This window comes from Schistocerca americana, chromosome 7, assembly GCF_021461395.2.
Source record: "Schistocerca americana isolate TAMUIC-IGC-003095 chromosome 7, iqSchAmer2.1, whole genome shotgun sequence".
In the NCBI taxonomy this organism is placed as follows: Eukaryota; Metazoa; Arthropoda; class Insecta; order Orthoptera; family Acrididae; genus Schistocerca; species Schistocerca americana.
The window spans coordinates 499627821-499648489 of record NC_060125.1 but is presented as its reverse complement, the minus strand read 5'-3'; the positions used below and the strand labels follow the sequence as shown (position 1 = coordinate 499648489).

At 39.5% G+C, this 20669-nt stretch overlaps 1 protein-coding gene across 2 annotated transcripts in view; it reads left to right on the top strand.

Moving 5' to 3' along the window:
- Positions 1-336: 336 nt before the first annotated feature.
- Positions 337-20669, top strand: part of LOC124622126 (protein prenyltransferase alpha subunit repeat-containing protein 1) — a 33403-nt gene continuing 13070 nt past the window's right edge. Inside the window, exons 1-4 of one of the 2 annotated variants that reach the window (XM_047147740.1) lie at positions 337-478; positions 899-1059; positions 7709-7918; positions 18709-19021. In XM_047147740.1, the coding sequence (XP_047003696.1) occupies positions 402-478; positions 899-1059; positions 7709-7918; positions 18709-19021 (761 nt within the window). In that variant the 5' untranslated portion in view covers positions 337-401. Of the gene's footprint in view, positions 479-898; positions 1060-7708; positions 7919-18705; positions 19022-20669 lie in introns of both variants that reach the window. The other variant, XM_047147739.1, reaches the window with a different exon arrangement.

Sequence of the window (20669 nt, the reverse complement as noted above, 5' to 3'; positions counted from 1 at the left end):
TGACTAACTGTGCATTGTGTAACTGCCTCCATTCTGTGATAATTTAATTGAAGACATCTAATGAGGATAGTGTCTCCCCAAAACTTATAGTACCAGTCAAAGAGGAATAACGAAGTGGTGGATGATAAGCAATTGCATTTTCATTCATCATCCCATAGCTCACAGATGTCACACAGATAATGTTAAATGAACCAGACACTTTAATTTAGCAATTCGTACTATGAGGTTAGAAAATTCGGACCTCCTTGAGTTCGTATTCTCTTTTGATTATGATCTAATCGATATATTGACATACGATGGACTTTGGACATAATACGAAGTATCTTTGGTCATTAATGAGGTAGATGTCTGACGGATAATGTGTGTTGTTGCCGTGTGTACAGAGATAAATTTGAGACATAATGCAAGAAGATACGTTTCCTGCTGCCGAGAGGATTTTGGCAGATATTGAGAATGTGTTCAAGAGAGATCCAAAGCTGTTAGTGTGTTTCTGGTTTTTTTTGGAGTTATTACAGTGATCCTAAATTGCGTTGAAAATAAACTTGTTTATCGGAAATATATGTAAACAAATTAAGTGTGCATCGAGGGTTCTGTCAATGCTCTATTGTTTTTCTATTGTTGAAAGGAATGACACGTGTACTTAAACTTAGTAAAGTAACTTTCCAATTTTAACGATGACATTAAACGCATGTAAATAAACACTGTTGTTGCGTTAATTAAGACCTAAATTACCTCTGCTGTACTTAAGTACTATGTGTATATAGGTCTTTCAGCTGTCGCTGTGTCTTTAATACCAGAGGATTAGTTATTGTTAACAGTACCAACAGATGAAATTGTGTATTATAATAATTTGGCAAGTATAGTGCTGTTTAACGTTCATAATGTCCCTGTCTTGTAGGAAAGAATTCGACATAATTCCTGTTACTGTCAACCACAACAAGTCGCCGCTTCATCACGTGGAACACTGTTTAGCACTTGAATCGTGGTGCGTGCGTCATGTGTACTGCTATGCGTATCATCGCCTCCTGGATACGCGACATTTCCGGCATCGAAGAGCAGGTATTCTTTTATTGCATTTCGTGACACATATACAGATCCATGAGCAAAATACACTGCTTGCCGTTATGGTGGATTGTGGAGATATATGTCTAACTGACCTTGGGGGGACATTACTGTAAACTGCAGGTCAAAATATGGTTTGTGGAATATGTGAATTAATTAAATGTACCTCGACACATACTTCACTGATTGCCCACTTTAGGTCAATGACAGTTTGTTGATGAGCTGTACTTATCTTTGAGGTATTCTCATCAATGTGTTGCAGACCCATTTGTTGTGGAATCCACAATTACAGGATAACAGTTATTGATGTTGTCGTGGTAATCTCTCCCAGTTGCTCTAAAAAATTCCAGTCGTGTTTAGCCGAAAGAAGTACCATGGCTGAGCAGTCTTTGAAAATTGTGTGTAGGAATACGTAATTCTCACCCTAGGCGTACACACTGACTGGCTGATCAGTAATTGTTGAGAAATTTATAAACCACGCCTTTAATCTTTCTGTTAATTGCTTTTCAGTTTGTTAGAATGTTACCATTTATTATTGGAACCTATAACTGTGTAATTCAATGAGAAACTTGGACATGATGGTAGTTTCCTTGTGAAGCTTATGTGAATTATGGGAAATTTCAATTGTGAAATTAAATTTTTAATCTATAAACAAAATAAAGAACTACATTTATGAGATGGATGTGTGTATTTACAAGTTGCTGAAACATGACATCTGCTTTTGTATGTCCCCATTAGGCTTTCTTAGTTTTACTATTTCAGTTGTTAGTCAACTAATACGCCATTTCTACATCTTCAGCCATACTCCGCAAGTCACCTGACGGTGTGTGGCGGAGGGTACTTTGAGTACCTCTATAGGTTCTCCCTTCTATCCCAGTCTCGTATTGTTCGTGGAAAGGAAGATTGTCGTTATGCCTCTGTGTAGGCTCCAATCTCTGTGATTTTATCCTCATGGTCTCACGTAGGAGGGAGCAATATACTGCTTCACTCCTCGGTGAAGGTCTGTTTGTGAAACTTCAACAAAAGCCCATACCAAGCTACTGAGCATCTCTCCTGCAGAGTCTTCCACTGTAGTTCATCTAGCATCTCCGTAAAACTTTCACGATTACTAAATGATCCTGTAACAAAGCGTGCTGCTCTCCGTTGAATCTTCTCTATCTCTTCTATCAACCCTAGCTGGTACGGATCCCACACTGGTGAGCAATATTCAAGCAGTGGGCGAACAAATGTACTGTAACCTACTTCCTTTGTTTTCGGATTGCATTTCCTTAAGATTCTTCCAATGAATCTGTCTGGCATTTGCTTTACCGATGGTCAACTTTATATGATAGGGATGGGGAATAATAGCCCAAACATCTGGTAGTCTGTGATGAGTGTGCCAAAGATATACTTTGGTTCCTTCAATAAATTAAAGAGTGACAATTATTCGTCTTGCTATTAAGTTGAAATTGATGTTTTGTATATGTTCAGTCAACTTCAGCTTCACCTCTGAAATGTAGTGCTAGGTCTAATGGGAATTATTTTTCAGTCGATTGTGTCTGTGAATTGTTAATCACTCGAGATAAGGCAACATAGTAATTGTCTGTAGGTAAAGCTGCATTTCTCTGCTGTGATTTAGTGACTTAAGTGCAGGATCGCAATGGTTGTTGTGAAATGATTCATGTAGGCCTATACATCCTAATATGTAGAATGTTCTGACTTTCATATTGTGGGTATAAGAAATTGGGCAAACTTTTGAATGATAAGAAAATGTAAAACTTACTGAGGTGACAAAAGGATGTGTTTATGCAAATCCCAGAATTCTTCAGCAACTCTATAGATTTGCCTTTAAGGATAATCAATGTTGAAACTTTACAAAGATCGATCCATGCTCTGATCCCAATATGCATGTAGCTAATGCTTTTCTTGAGCAGCCAAGGGAAATTATGATGGCAGAACAACTGATTAATATAGCCAATGACTTAACGATGTTTTCATTTTGATCATGAGAGATATGTTAGGTATTTAATACTATGTCAATTGAACTTAACAGATAATAAATGTTGGCATCATTCCAGGACATATGATGCTGGGGATCAAACTGAATTTTGGAGAAAAAATACTTAGTTTATAAGGACAAATATGTAGTAAATAGTTTGACACTTAAGTTTTCACTGCAGTATTTTTGATGTGAGTATAAAGAAAGCAAAGGGAAATTTTACTATTAGGTTCCAAGTAACATAGACCTTTGGCAGTGTAGCTTCAATGGGAGGAGGATATTACGGGGGGTGGGGGGGAGGGTCATGCCACCCACCCACCTGCCACAAGAAAAAGAACAAACAAAGGCACTGCACTAATTACTGATGTATACAAGTTATTATTATTATTATTATTATATATTAACACATTTTATATGTTCTATTGTTGTTGTTATTATTTAAATCTTAAGCATCTGTAGCACAGTAAATGTTGAACTGATGTCAAATTATATCTGAGGGGTGGAGACAGTGAAATACTGTCTCCCCAACAGTCCAGCAAACTGAACTCAGGATCAGCATCTGCATTCAACCAAAATTTGACTTTGACAACCAGATGGTAAACTTCAAACCTAACCTAGCCTCCAAGTTACTCAACAGATCGCTCGTCACCATAAACTAGATTTATTATTCACGTTTGTTGGATTCGCCAACTCTCAACAAAATTTCCACTTTCCACCCTCAGGGTACACAACAGATCAGTCTGTCACCACAGTGTAGATCCTGCGTTTGCAATGAAATCGCAGAAGTGCTGTAGACACCAATAAAATAATATCTTGTAAGCAGCAAAAGCAGAAAATGAAGAAAAGGCAATCCATGCAGAACATTTTGTATCATTTTTCAACCTCAATCCAATAATGGCAATCAGCAAAATATGATCAGTTCATAAGTGAGTGGCATGTAGATGTATACAGTTAAAAGCTTTTCATGGCTACCATGTAGTATCATCCCAGTGGGTGTCCAACTTGACATGGGAGACCAGTAGCCAACATATAGTGCAAACAGTGCAGTCCGTGGACAACTCTTTGTCAGCTTAGTTCAATCAGCTACATGCGAGTCCCCAATGTTCTCTAACCTTATGAATTATATTCCATTAAAAAGAAAATAATGAGTTATACTGAAAATGAAGCACCACAATAATATGAACACAGTTGTTTAACTTATATGTGGAAAAAGCACTGAAGTTGGTGAAACAGATTTTTATAGCAAGAATAAAAGTTATGAGAATTGTAACTGTTAATGATAATGAACATGTTACTGAATACAAGCCTTGGGTGGGGGTAAACAAAACAAAATGAAAGAGGAGAAAAGGCTGCTGTACACCAAATTCAGGAGATGCTTAAGTGAAATTTCATCAAGGAAATAGAATTTTACAAGATGGGCTAAAAGAATGATGTGTTGAAAGCTGATTGACACAATAGAGAAAGCTTTCTTCAGTTACACATTTGAAACAAGATGCTATTGGTGGAGGCAATAAATTCAGTGATTGGAAGTACAGTATGAAGAGATACTGAAGTGAATGGCTGTGGAAGTATCTTGTATGAAAAATGTATATTTATTAAGACATAAGATGAATAGCTTGACCCTGTAAGCAGCTGTGGAAAGTTTCAGATCAGACAAGTAACACGTTGCAGTGGCCGTGTGTGTGTGTGTGTGTGTGTGTGTGTGTGTGTGTGTGTGTGTGTGCGTGTGCGTGCGTGCGTGCGTGCGTGTGTTATGCATTTATAAAAATGTGTATATGTTTTGTTTGTTTAGTTTTTTGTTTCTTCATCTGATGAGGTTTGTACGATAACAAATAATATCTTACAGTCTACTTTTAAATGTGCCTGTCTGCTGGGTTGTCACCACCTGTATATGGCAAGTAGCAACCTATTAGAATTAATGTGGTTATTCCACTGTGGGTTTTACTTCATTTAAAACATCAGATTTTTTTCAGTGTGATGGGACATTTATTTCAAATTATTATAGAGATTTCCTTATATCACTGATTCACAGTTTGCATCACGAAATTGTTTACCACTTCTTTCTTGATCAAAATTAATTGACCAAATGGCAAATATGATAAGTTTGAAACCTCTGCTATGTCGAAACAGAAATCGAAGTGGGGGTTGTGACTTGTCCAGCCTCAGACCCCACAATAAAACTTTTGACTAAATTTTTCTGTATCGGTATGACAGTTTCGGGGGCAGCACCGCAACAAACCGAGAAGAAAACAACATCTCTTGGATAGCTCTTTTATGTGCTGTAGCGTTGAAACTATATTTGCAGAATAAGCAAGTATAAATTTGAAAGTCACCAAATACGGTGTGTTAGCTTTGGAAACTGTGAGATTGAGATTGTGCTCTACGATGTGCTTTTGGTGCACAATCTGAGCACAGAACATGTAATCTGATTAGCCAAATACAGTGAGCATAGCAGACGTGATCTACTCAGCTAGTGACAACATGACAATTTCATCGCACGTACTCAAATTAAAAATAATGTAGCTATGGTTACATAAATAATTTTGGTTCTGCTTTTTTTTCTTCAGAGATGTGGTTACACTGCGATGTAAGAGGACATCTTAAATTGATGTGAATGAAGCAGTGACATTGCCACCCATGTTTGAGAGAAATATCCTGTTCTTTGAGGGGACACTTACTAAACCATAAAAAATTACACTACTTCATACTTTACTCATAGGAAGTCATAATTTATAGTTTATGCACTAGTTAGTTACAGCTATCATGTATCCAGTGGTAGGTAACAAATGCAATAATTAAAAAATGTCCTCTTTTTACATTCTATACTGAGAGTTGTTCTGCTCAAAATGTGGCAGGAACCACGAATTAGTACAGGTACTATGAATTGATACTAATTGCTATCATAAATTCTAAGATGGTTTAGTGATCGGGGGATAAATTGCTGCGAGTAAAGCAATTACTTTTACATTCTTTGTTGTTACAAATACTTGGCTTGTATTTTACAAATAGGTCACAATTTCCTGGAGTGCGGTTAAGCTCTTTTCAGTTGTATTTCCCAAACATCTTGTGATTTCCTATGGTGCTGTTAGGCTGGGATATAAGAGCACATCTTGAATTGGCAGAAAAAACTGGTTGTTGTGCAGACTGCTCTCTAGCTTAGCCACAGGTCTAGGTTAGGTTGGAATGCAACAGTTTGCTTGGGAGTTTTTGGAGCCAATGAATGTGAAAGCAAAAAACCTGATTGTGGTAACAGACTGATCTGTAGCATAGCCAGATGTCTCAATTAGGTTAGGACGCTACAGTGGCTTGGAGTTGCCAATGATCTGAAAGCAAAAACTCTAGTTGTGGTGACAAACTGATGTGCAGCTTAACAAGAGGTCTAGGTTAGGTTGGAATGCGACAATTTGGTTGTGAGATGGCAAGGCAAGATTTGGGAAAAGGAAACACAACACAGGCCGTGAAATCACAGGAAATTGGGTGATTGGTGGAATTCAGCAAAGGTTCAAAAAATTTTCCTTGAGCTCGTTGAGTTTAGGAAGTGGTGTTCAGGATAATAAAAGAAATGATCCTCCCTGGGACCTTGATTGTTAGTGATGGCCTCAGTTCATACAGCACCCAAGGCACTGAAGGTTTTCAGCACCTTAAAGTGAACCATAGTCTGAACTTCATAGATACAGAACAACATACCTTTCACACACAAAACATGGACGGAATATGGCAGAACATCAGAGGCGCTGTTCTGCGGTTACACTATCTTTTTGCTGAAGCGGATAAACTTCACCCACATGGCGAAATTGTAATGCAATAATTCTTTTGAGAAATGTTACAAGCAGACTAATGACTATAATTCCATGCATTTCAGGAAAATAGGCACCTTTAATTTCCTCAACATTACAAGTATGTTACAGCATCACCTTGCTGGGAACCGTACATTTTGTACATTACAGTGGAATATTGCTTTATTTGTGTTTCATTATTAAAATTTTGTTGTTGTTTGTGTGTTCGTGCATTGAAAATGTGATGATAAGATTGGCTGTTTACATAGTGTGTAATGTGCTCTCATTCAGTGTTCTGTTTGGGTGAGGAGATCACATGTCCTGTGCTCAGATTGTGTAACAAAAGCATATCGTACAGTGCTGTCTCAATGTTTCAGATTTTGAAGTTATCGTGCTGTATTTGGTGGATTTCATATTTGTACTTCCTCATTCCACAAAAATGCCGTTTAGTGCTAAAGCGCATTAAAGAGTTATCCAAGAGACGTTTTTGTCTTGGTTTGTTGTGCTACAGTACCTGAAAGTGTGATACCGATATATAAAAATTCTGCCAAACTTTTTTGGTGTACATTTTGTGTAAACTCTGAGAGGTGTTATATAAATTGAGAGATATTACGTATGTGATCCATTGATACTAATGTTACATGGTTATCTTGGAAGCTGGACAATCGAGCTGAACCCACTTATTTTTCAGTTTTGTTGAGTGTTGTGTGAAAGCTACAAATATTCAAGTTTTTCTTGTGTAAAACTCTTATAAATAGAATGCAACCTGTTATGATAAGTATAGAAACTGCAGGGAGAGAGATACTAATTTCAGTGTTATATCTTTGTACGGAAAGCGATGTCTCTTATGGGGTTAATGCTTAAAGCTGTGTAACTATTTCATTTGTTACAGATCCAGAAGTGACATCAAGACTGCTACTTGGAGCCCTTTTACTTAATCCTGATGTGTCTACATTCTGGAACATGAGAAAAGAGTTGGTTCAGTCAGGGCGTTTGGATGTTCAGTCTGAATTGCATTTCACTGTTGTTATATTATCTCGGAAGCCAAAAAGTGCAGAAGCATTCTCATACCGCAGGTACCTGTTGGAGAAATTATTGACAAGTGAGTATAACAGTAGCCTAATTAGAGTCCAGGGTAGCACCATGCCACTTTACGCTGTCGCCATTGGTTCACGTTATTGCCACTTCATTCCTTTTTCATACTGCGCCCTCAGTCTCGATTATTAATCAGCCTACAAATCCCCATCTTTGTGCTAAGGCCCAAGCACTCAGAAGAGATGACAGTAGCCATATGTGTGTCAGTTATGCTTGTCTGACTGTGTGTGTGTGTGTGTGTGTGTGTGTGTGTGTGTGTGTGTGTGTGTGTGTGTAGGACATGGCCTGAAAGCTGAACATTTCTAGCATTGTCTATCATTGTGCCTGTCCGTGACTCCTTGCCTCCTCTGTTGTGAGTAGTTATTTATCTTTTCCGTGTTGCTGGTACTTGTGTGTGATTTCGTACATGACAACGCAACAGTAAGGAGAGGTGCGCTACAGAGTAGAGCGGCAACTGTCATGGTGGGAAAGCTGGAAGGAGTAGACATGATTATTAAACATATTAACACAGTAAACTTAAGATTTACTTAGCTTGTATTTCTTCAAGTGTACGAAGACTCATTACAAATAATGCAGCAAGAAACAGAGTCCAGCTATTGCAACAGCAACAACGATGAGGCTGTCTGAACTAAGCACTAACGACAGTATTGTAGTGAAGGGGCTTTGAGTGTGAGTGGGTTGAGTGGCTGCCTCCAGTCATCCTGTATCGTGGCTGCAGAGGCCGTTCATAGTACAGAGCCACTGCGGGTGTGGCTCAGGGGGGCATGCACCATTGGTTCCACCAGTTCCGTGTGACTGCTCTCGGTGTCCGATGGAAACTTACAATTCCGTTGTCAACTTGACACCAATGGGGTGGTATTGTTATTGATACCACATTACCTGGTTCAGATTGCTATTAATTCAGTGGTTTATTTTAGGTTAGCCTCAGGATTAATTATTCAGCAGACGCACAGCCTCCTCTATCCTGTATAGTTCAAGAGGCAGCTAGTGTTTGTTGTTTGCTTATTTTCTGTCCTACGCTTTCACTGTGATAGATGTTGGGAGGCAAGAATTGACTAAATTTTTGTAACCCCTGGACCAGCAATTAGTTTAACTTTTAGCTAATGTGATAGTTATTGAGTTGAAAGCTCTTGTGTATCCAGCTGGGGGTCAGTTTTAAAATACCACGATGCTTTAAAGGGTGTCATACTCATCATCTTCTGGTGAAGTGTCAAGATATTGCAGTTGTCGTAATATTCATGCTAGCAGCACACCACCTCCATCTGGCTACAGGTGGCTGTGTGCTGTGCGGCAAGCGGGTGTGATGGCGAATCGTGTTGGAGTGGTGGGGTTAGTAGGTGCAGTGGAGGCTGTGTTCGAATCTTCGACTGTGCATTCCAGGTGATTCTTGCCTGCTGGATAGTGTTAGGTGCTCTCTTATTGTATTGCCACCAGTACAGGATCCCATGTCAAACAATATTGGTATGCTTTGTTCTACTGACCAGATTCTCGTGAATAATGATTTATATGGATTCCTTTATGAAACTATCCCAGTAGCCAGTTACTCGGCATAGTGCTATAGTGATTTGAAAGTCAAAGGTATGATATTCTGTAATGCTGTGCTCTGCTTACAAAGATTTCCATATGTTTTCTATTTGAACATTCCTGGTGTTCTCCTCATTGTCTCTCTTCTGCCACAGGAAATTGTGGGAAGAAAGTTTGTATGTTGGATTTTTCAAGAAGCCTCACAGTTTTATCTGAGACCAATCCTGAATATGGTAGAAACAAGAATGTCTTGTCTTCCTCCTCCTCCTCCTCCTCCTCCTCCTCCTCATTATGGTTGGTTGTGTCTTTCTTCATCTTAAATGCCCTACAAATCTGTACTGCAGTGTACCTGTTTATGAGGGACGCTTCCTTCAGGTGTTGTGGATCAGCTAGAAGGCATTCCTTATCACTGATGATGCATGCCACATATATGAAGGTGATTGTCACTGTCTGCTGTTGCATATAGACAGGATGTCACTGGTGCCTAGGGATACAATATCTTCTTCACTTTATCTGGTCACTCTGATCTCTTCAGCAGAGCCAACGTTTTTCAGCGACACCGTACTTGTATGCACTTTACAGTCCGCAAGGAGGAGATTAGTGTTTAATGTCCCATTGACAACAAGGTTGTTAGAGACGGAGCACAAGCTTAGATTAGAGCAGGATGGAGAAGGAAAGCAGCCATGCACTTTTGAAGGAACCATCCCTGCATTTGCCTTAAGTGATTTAGGGAAATCTAAATCAAGTTGGCTGTACATGTGTTTGACCAGTCATCCTCCCAAATGCGAGTGCAGTGCACTAACCACTGCGCTAGCCCGTTCGGCCAGTCCACAAGGAAGGGGTGCCTCTGTGGCCAACACTGAGCACCATTAACTTGCACTACTTTGGACTGGTCAGATATCTGGCAATGCTTCTAAAACCCACTGTAGGACACAGCAGTCACCGCATGAAGAATTTGCCTGATTTCATGAAAGTGCTTAAGGACATGCGACTACAAAGGAATGAATTGCTCAAGAGTGGTGACATTTTATCACTCTTCACAAAAGTAGTACCTGAAGACTCCTTAGCACTCCTTACTTGACATTTTGATCTGCAAATAGTTATTCTTTTTGAACATGCATTGGATACCATCACCTTCAAGTGCAGTGGAGATTGTATGAACAGATTGGATGTAGCAGCCATGGAACCCTCACTGCCTCATGGGATTTCAAATCCCTACATGGAATGCTGAGGAAACAGCCCTTTAAAACCCTCGCCAAAAGCTGAAGCACTTTTTCCGCTGTGTTGACAGTACTTTCATGGTGTGGGAGAATAGCCGACAGGTGCTGGATGAAACTTCCTGGCAGATTGAAACTGTGTACCCGACCGAGACTCGAACTCGGGACCTTTGCCTTTCGCGGGCAAGTGCTCTACCATCTGAGCTACCGAAGCACGACTCACGCCTGGTACTCACAGCTTTACTCCTGCCAGTATCTTGTCTCTACCTTCCAAACTTTACAGAGGCTCTCCTGCGAAAGGCAGAGGTCCCGAGTTCGAGTCTCGGTCGGGCACACAGTTTTAATCTGCCAGGAAGTTTCATATCAGCGCACACTCCGCTGCAGAGTGAAAATCTCATTCTGGAAACATCCCCCAGGCTGTGGCTAAGCCATGTCTCCACAATATCCTTTCTTTCAGGAGTGCTAGTTCTGCAAGGTTCGCAGGAGAGCTTCTGTAAAGTTTGGAAGGTAGAGACAGGATACTGGCAGAAGTAAAGCTGTGAGTACCGGGCGTGAGTCATGCTTCGGTAGCTCAGATGGTAGAGCACTTGCCCGCGAAAGGCAAAGGTCCCGAGTTCGAGTCTCGGTCGGCCACACAGTTTTAATCTACCAGGAAGTTTTATATCAGCGCACACTCTGCTGCAGAGTGAAAATCTCATTCAGGTGCTGGATGAGTTTATGGACCACCTTAACAGCATTTGTGAAAACATTATACTCACTATTATTCAACAGTTGTCTCCATTTACTGCAAGTGGTGGTGATAATAATAATAATAATAAAATAATAATAATCCCCGTGGAGGCCCGGGAAAAGAATAGGCCTTCGGTATGTTGTGCCAGTCGTAAAAGGCGACGAAAAAAACAAACCACTAATAGGGCTAACCCCCCTTTTAGTGTGATTAGTTGGTTCAGGACAGAACTAATGAAGCCTCGGACAAGCGCTGTCATGGTCGGGGACGACACTGCTAGCCACGCAGAAAATGATTTAAATCCAAATAGAGGTGTTTTGCAGGATATGCTTCCTGCAACCACTCTAGAAGGAAAACAAAGACAGAGGATGAGATGGTCAAATGAAGTTAACAGACACCTCATGTTCTGTTATTACCAAGCAACAAACTTAGGAACCAACACAATTGGATACAGATCACAAGTATACACAACATTTATTACCAGATACCCAGAATTAAAATTTTTAACAGAACAACGACTAGCTGGTCAGATCCGTGTAATAATAAAAAATAATAGGATACCCCAGTCAGAATTAGAAAACATCGAACAACAAGTACAACAAATACTGGAACGAAATAATGTGCAATCAGAAGAAGAAGAAAATACAGTAATGGACTCAAACATCCCATAGCAAACAAACAAAGAACACCACGCATCATTTAAACAATCAGAGGAAAATGAAATCTTAAGACAGCCACCAGAACAAACACAAATAGAACATGAAGTGACACACATGTTAGATATAGAAGAAGAATTTCAGCTAACATATATAGAATACAAAGACACAAATACAGACATTAGACAATTCTTGCATAGACCACCAAATAACCCACAAGTCGAAACAACAATAACAACTATCAACACAATCATACACAACAAAATAAATGAAAATACAACTATGGAAGAGTTACAGCTACTGGTTTATATAGGAGCACTCACGACACTAAATATACACACTAGGCAGAGATCAGAACAAACCAACACACAGAAGAAACCCACAAAACCAGCATGGCAACACAGGCTACAGATCAGAATAGAAAAACTGAGAAAAGACATTGAACAGCTAACACAATTTATAAGAAATGAATATCAGACAAAAAACGAAAAAGGTTAGGTAAAATCTCACAACAAGAAGCAATAGAGCAGTTAGATGAAAAGAAGCAGAAATTACAAGCATTGGCCAAATGACTTAGAAGATACAAAAAAAGTGAAAAGAGAAGGAAACAAAACCAAACATTCAACACAAACCAAAAGAAATTTTATCAGACAATAGATAACACACACATTAAAATAGACAACCCACCAAACATAAGACATGGAACACTTCTGGAGCAACATATGGTCAAACCCGGTACAACATAACAGGCATGCACGGTGGATACAAGCAGAAACAGACACATACAAGATGATACCACAAATGCCTGAAGTGATAATTTTGCAACATGGAGTCACCCGAGCAATTAATTCTGCGCCCAATTGGAAAGCCCCTGGAAAAGATAAAGTAGCAAATTTCTGGCTAAAGAAGTTCACCTCAACACATTCACATCTAACTAAATTATTTAACAATATAATAGAGGGAAACATTCCACGTGGGAAAAATTATATATAAAAACAAAGATGAGGTGACTTACCGAACGAAAGCGCTGGCAGGTCGATAGACACACAAACAAACACACACACAAAATTCAAGCTTTCGCAACAAACTGTTGCTTGTGTCTGTATGTGTGGATGGATATGTGTGTGTGTGCGAGTGTATACCTGTCCTTTTTTCCCCCTAAGGTAAGTCTTTCCGCTCCCGGGATTGGAATGACTCCTTACCCTCACCCTTAAAACCCACTTCCTTCCGTCTTTCCCTCTTTCCTGATGAGGCAACAGTTTGTTGCGAAAGCTTGAATTTTGTGTGTGTGTTTGTGTTTGTTTGTGTGTCTATCGACCTGCCAGCGCTTTCGTTCGGTAAGTCATCTCATCTTTGTTTTTATATATAAATTATTTAACAGTTACATTGCAGACCCATACACATTCCCTGATACACTTACACATGGAATAACTTATCTGAAACCTAAAGATCAAGCAGACACACCAAACCCAGCAAAATATCGCCCCATAACATGCCTACCAACAATATACAAAATATGAACTTCAGTCATTACACAGAAATTAATGATACATACAACACAGAACAAAATTATAAATGAAGAACATGCGGAAGTGAAACTCTTTTTAAAGTCACCCAGAAAAACAGAATTGACAAAATTTTAAAAGTAGAGAGAAGAATTGCTAGAACATGCATAAATAAGAAATATCAAAAAGCTGGGCAATGGCGGATAGTTCCAAACGAAGTGGTATACAGAGAACTGGAGCCCATCACTGATACTATACGAAAGAAAAGGATCTCTTTTTGTGGTCACATTCTGAGGGCACCAGAAACCAGATTATCAAGGAAAATTATTGAGAAACTCTGGAATTTGAAACAACAAGGAGGATGGCTTAAGGAAATAAGAGAGGATATGGAAGAACTGGAAATAACTCTGGATGATTTGCAGAACAAAACGCCAAATTTAAAGAAGTTGAGGGACACAGAAATAAGATTTAAACCAAAAATTGACAAACGACATACAATGAAAAGGGTATTTACAGATAAGGAACGACGAAAAGCATCGGAACGAATGAAGAGATACTGGGCCACTCGGAAGGGGAAAATACCAAAGAAGAGGACCAGAAATGATTGACTGAAGTGGTCCAATGAGGCCGTAAAAGCAGAAGAAGAAGAAGAAGAACAAAAAGGCTGTTGCAAAGGAGCATGAGGATGTGAAGAGCAACTGATAATAGATGCAGAGGTGACATATCAAGCTAAAACTAAACAAAGGTCGCTACACTATGCATACATCGATTACCGAAAAGCTTTTGATAGTGTACCCCACTCACGGTTACTACAAATATTGGAAATATACAAAGTATATCCTAAATTGATACAGTTCCTAAACGTAGTAATGAAAACTTGGAAAACCACGCTTAATATCCAAACAAACTCAAATAATATCACATCAAAGCCAATACAGATTAAGCGTGGAATATACCAAGGAGACTCATTAAGTCCTTTCTGGGTCTGCCTTGCTCTGAACCCACTATCCAACATGCTAAATAATGCAAATTATGGATACAATATTACTGGAATATACCAACACAAAATCACACATTTGCTATACATGGATGATCTAAAACTACTGGCAGCAACAAATCAGCAACTCAACCAATTACTAAAGATAACATAAGTATTCAGCAATGATATAAATATGGCTTTTGGAACAGACAAATGTAAGAAAAATAGCATAGTCAAGGGAAAACACACTAAACAAGAAGATTACACATTGGATAACCACAGCGACTGCATAGAAGCGATGGAAAAAACAGATGCCTATAAATATCTAGGATACAGACAAAAAATAGCAATAGATAATACAAATATTAAAGAAGAACTAAAAGAAAAATATAGACAAAGACTAACAAAAATACTGAAAACAGAATTGACAGCAAGAAACAAGACAAAAGCTATAAATACTTATGCTATACCAATATTGATCTACTCATTTGGAGCAGTGAAATGGAGTAACACAGACCTAGAAGCACTCAATACACTTACACGATCACAATGCCACAAATATAGAATACATCACATACATTCAGCAACAGAAAGATTCACATTAAGCAGAAAGGAAGGGGATTTATCGACATAAAAAACCTACATTATGGACAGGTAGACAACTTAAGAAAATTCTTTCTAGAACGAGCAGAAACTAGCAAAATACACAAAGCAATCACTCATACAAATACATCGGCTACACCATTGCAATTTCATAACCACTTCTCAACCCTTTAGATAACGTAACATCAACAGATACGAAGAAAGTAAATTGGAAAAAGAAAACACTACATGGCAAGCACCCGTATCATCTAACACAGCCACACATCGATCAAGATGCATCCAACACATGGCTAACAAATGGCAATATATACAGTGAGACGGAAGGATTCATGATGCAATACAGGATCAAGCAATAAACACCAGATATTACAGCAAGCATATTATTAAAGATCCCAATACCTCAACAGATAAATGCAGACTTTGCAAACAACAAATAGAAACAGTAGATCACATCACAAGCGGATGTACAATACTAGCAAATACAGAATACCCCAGAAGACATGACAATGTAGCAAAAATAATACATCAACAACTTGCCATACAACATAAACTAATAAAACAACACGTTCCCACATACAAGTATGCACCACAAAATGTACTGGAGAATGATGAATACAAATTATACTGGAACAGAACCATTATAACAGATAAAACAACACCACATAACAAACCTGACATCATACTCACCAATAAAAAGAAGAAATTAACACAACTAATCGAAATATCCATACCCAGTACAACAAATGTACAGAAGAAAACAGGAGAAAAAATTGAAAAATACATCCAACTGGCTGAGGAAGTCAAAGACATGTGGCACGAGGATAACGTTGACATTATACCAATTATACGAGGTATGTCCACAAAGTAAGTTCCGTTTTGTTATGTAAAACAAATGTGTACAAATACAGGAAAAATATTTACTGTACAAAAATCTACAACTGTTAAACTACTTTTCTACATACCTTCCGAAATTTTGTAGGCATTTGTCACAGCGTGACACAAGTTTTTGTATGTCTTCTTCATAGAAGGTTGACACCTGTGTATTCAACCATGTGGTAACATGTTCTTTCAGCTCGTCATCATCATTGAAGTGTTGATCACCGAGGAGAGATTTTAGGTGTAGGAACAGATGAAAGTCCCTAGGAGTGAGGTCCCGGCTGTACGGAGGATGATCAAACGCGTCGCAGTGAAATTCCCGTTAGAGTTGTTTGGTCACATTCGCTGTGTGAGGTCGGGCATTATCGTGAACAAAAAAAAAAAAAAAACACTTTGGCAATAATCCTCGGCGCTTGTTCTGTATTGCGCGGCACAGTTTTTTAATGGTATCACAGTAAATATGTGCAATGATTGTTTGGCCTCGTGGTAAGAAATCAATCAGCAATATGCCTTTTCTGTCCCAAAAATGATGCACATGACTTTTCGAGGTGTCAAGATTTGCTTAGGCTTAACCTTCGTTGGGGATGAAGAGTGCCTCCATTCCACCAATTGCCGATTTGTTTGAGGGGTGACGTACGATACCAAAGTTTCATCCCCTGTGACTATCCGAGGAAGAAAATCATCGTCTTCTTCACTGTAGCATGTCAAAAACTGAAGTGCACTGCCCATCCATGTTTTTTGTGTTGTCCAGTAAAAATTTTGAGTACCCAACGTGAGCAAAGTTTTCCAAATTGGGTTTTCAGAAACAGTTTCATGAATTAGTGATCGTGAGATTTGTGGAACTTTCATAGGAAGGGCACTAAGTGTAAACTTATGGTTGTGGTTAATCTTCTCTTCAATTTGGTGAACCAGTTCATCAGTAACCATAGACTGGTGTCCACTTCATTCTTCATCGTGCACTTGATCACGTCCTTCATTGACCAGTCTGACCCATCTTCTAACCAATGAATCACTCATAGCATTTTGTCCGGAAACCTCGCAGATTTGCCGATGAATTTCCTTTGGTTTAACTTTCTTTTCATTTAGAAAATGAATCACAGATCTGATTTCACACGTGGCGGCATTTTCAATTACAGCTGACATTATAAATAAGCGCTACAAAGCACACATCAGCAGCAACGATCTGAAAATGGCGTACATGTCTTCTCCTCGAGTCAGAATAACTGCCGCGCATGCTCGGATCTGCGATTGTACCGCTGCCGCGGATAGAGATAGGAACTGAACTTACTTTGCGGACGACCCTCGTACTATCAACTACAGGAGTCGTACCACACAATATCCACCAGTACATCAACGCAATACAGCTACATCCAAATGTATATATACAACTACAGAAATCTGTAATTATTGATACATTTTCAATTACCCGAAAGTTCCTAAATGCAATGTAACATATACTGTACAGTTAAAAGGAAGTCACGCTTGATCAAGGTCCGCGTCACTTTCCATTTTTAACCAGACATAACGTCTGAGACAGGAAAGAGAAATAATAATAATAATAATAATAATAATGATTATGATGATGATGATGATGATGAAGAAGAAGACAGATGACACACTATGCCATGCAGCGTGTAGATAAAAGACTCACACAGGCATGTATTCAATGAGCTGCCACCATCAGTCATAACATCGGACATTGCTAGCCATTTTAGTGCATAAGGTATGCGTCATCTGCAATAAGGAAAGCCTTTCACCACCATTTCAGTAAAGCACAGATGAGTAGAGCATTCAAGAAGAGAAAAAATGCAGCCACCTGGGAAGAGAATTAGAAGACAAAAGACTCACATTCCTCTCGTACTTTGGGCCAGTCTCAGCCAAAACTGTGAGGCTTCTTGAAAAATCCAACAGAAAGAACTGTCGTCTGACCACCGCTTGGAATTTAAGAGTATCTCAGCTCGGGAAAGACGTAGTAAAACTGAATGTATCTGGGACATACAGCATCTCTTGTGAATGTTGCCACCAGTACAGTGGGCAGATGCAGAAATGTATCTCTCAAATCTGCAAGGTCCACATCCAGCAAGTTCAACCGGGACACACAGAAGAACTCAGCAATAGCAGAGCAGAGCATAAAGGAAGAACTAGATTTTTACTTTCAGAACACTGATGTGCTTTGCTGAGCAGCCGGCTTTGGGACAGTATTAATAGGCATCCTTAGAAATAAAGATTTGTGACAATTTGGTCAACAGGGGTGAAGGACAAAAACTTTGTTCAGCTTGGAATCCTATGCTACCAGCAAAATGAAGAGAGCACCTCTGCATCATCCAGCATGTAGGACTCGAATGGACTGCATAGACAGAAATTTTAAAGTAGCCTCCAGTGCACCCACTACTCTCACCACTGCAACCTCACCCTCCTCCCCATCCAGCAGCTGGTGGAGACACTGCACTGTTAGTATAAATATTACATCACCAGCAATATCTTGACACTTTGTCAGAAACTTATTCAACAAATCATGGCCTTTTAGCACTACCACCAGGTTGGAAACCCAAGAGCTTTTCATCAGTATTATATGCCAGGAAGTCTGCATTCACACACATTGTTGTCAGTGGTAGGATTGCTATAAACAGCAAGTTTTTTGAACAATACAATAAACTTTTATTTTAAATACCATTTAATTTGTAACACAAATAATTTCATTCCACAGCAGGTGTAGACAAGATACACTTACTGGAAGAGGAGTTGCAAGTGTGTGCAGTAGCAGCAGATCGATATGCTGGAAACTATCATGCCTGGCAACACCGAACATGGAGTATGATGAGACTTGCAGAAACTGATCAGTTGTGGTTGAAGGAGTGGCAGTGGTCAGAAGGCTGGATGTCTCTTCACATATCTGATTACAGTGGATTACATTATAGACAGTTTTTACTGCGTCACTTGCTGGGAGATGGAAATGCAGGTATTGCAGCATGTACAGAAATAATCACTTCTGAACTGGAAAGCAGTACAGATCTTATTACAAGGTATGTTGCACTTGATTTTGTGTGGCGAGAGTAAAATGGGCACTGTAGTGTTTTTATTTGACTCTAAACCTGAATTCATAGGAGAGGTAATGCACAATAAATCTCAAATTATATCATTACTGTATCTACTGTGGTGATTAGATCATAATTTAGGGTAGATTGTGCAGTACTCCATATTTGGCTAGCTTATGTTTGAGTGATATTTTTGATGATAGCTCAGGAAGTTGCAGGAATATAGCAGGAGAATTTTTTCAAATGTATACTGAACCTGTGATGGAGTAAAATTGTTTCAATATTTCTCGTCATGCTACCCAATATTCTTATTGTTATACAACAAATGTGCTAAATGAGTATTTTGTTTTTGCGTAAACAAGCAACACATTTTTGGAGTTTTATTAATCAGGAAGATTCAGGCATTAACATTTGGTGCTGGAAAATCTGATTTCAGTGAGACAATCTCTGTGATATAACTGTTTGTAGGCCTGACCAGAAACAACATAGTAAAAATGCATTGGAATTTGGGCTCCAGCTCTCAGTTGGTATAAGACTATGGAACGACAAGTTAAGTTTTTATCTTTTCTGTTTTTTCCTCGTAGACTATTTACTAAATTTCATCCGTGTTCTTCTGTTTAAGAGGTTTAATCTCGCGTTTTTGTAAGTGTAAATTCATTCAGTCTGTAGCACTGTAGTTCCTCACTGAACAGTCAGGTACGTAGCTGGTATATGCATCAGGTTTGGTGACACATCAGGAGGGTAGCAAGTTGCAGTTCTAGGATTCTATCTGCCTTTACAGTCTAATACTTCATTAGTCTTGCTATGATGGTTAGGATGTGTGCATGCTGTGCGTGGATGCAGGAGGAGTTGGCTGCAGTTTGCGAACAGCTGAATGCCACTTTGGCTATGATCAGTTACCTTCAGGCTGATGCCTGGGGGTGTAGCAGCGGTGGAGAATCTGGCGTGTTGCATGGGACCCTCAGGTGTTGCTTGTTTTGCCCACAAGTTCTGCTCCACTTCCGAGGCACCTTATGTGGTGAATCTGTCATCACAGCATAGTGAATGGTGAGTGGTAATGCGTTTGCATCACTCGAGGCAGAGGAATAATGTGAGGACTGGCTGCCTGGCCTAGGTCATTCACCTTGTAAATGGACAGGTCGCTCCTTCAGTGGGGTCCAAGTAGTCACAAGGGGGGAGAGGTTTACTAGTTCTTGGGAGCTCCAATGTTAGGTGCATTATGGAGCCCCTTAGGCAGAAAGCATTCAGGGCTGGAAAGAAAGCCAATGTAAACTAAGTATGTCTGATGGGGGGCCTCACTGAGGTGTGGAGGCAGCCTTGCCTGCAGCTATTGAACATGCAGGGTGCAGTCGTCTGCAAGTTATGATTCACATTGCCACCAATGATGCGTTTCATGTAGTTTCTGAGGCCATCCTTGGTTTTTATGGGTGGCTGGCAGAGGTGATGAAGACTGCTGACCTTGCATGCAGTGTGCAAGTAGAGTTAGCATTGTTCCCAGAGTTGACCAGGATCCTTTGGTTTGAAACTGAATGGAGGGTCTTGACCGAAGTCTTTGTCGACTCTGTGACAGTCTTGGCTGCAGATTTCTAGACCTGCGTTATCGTATGGGGATTTGTGGGACTCCTCTTGATAGGTC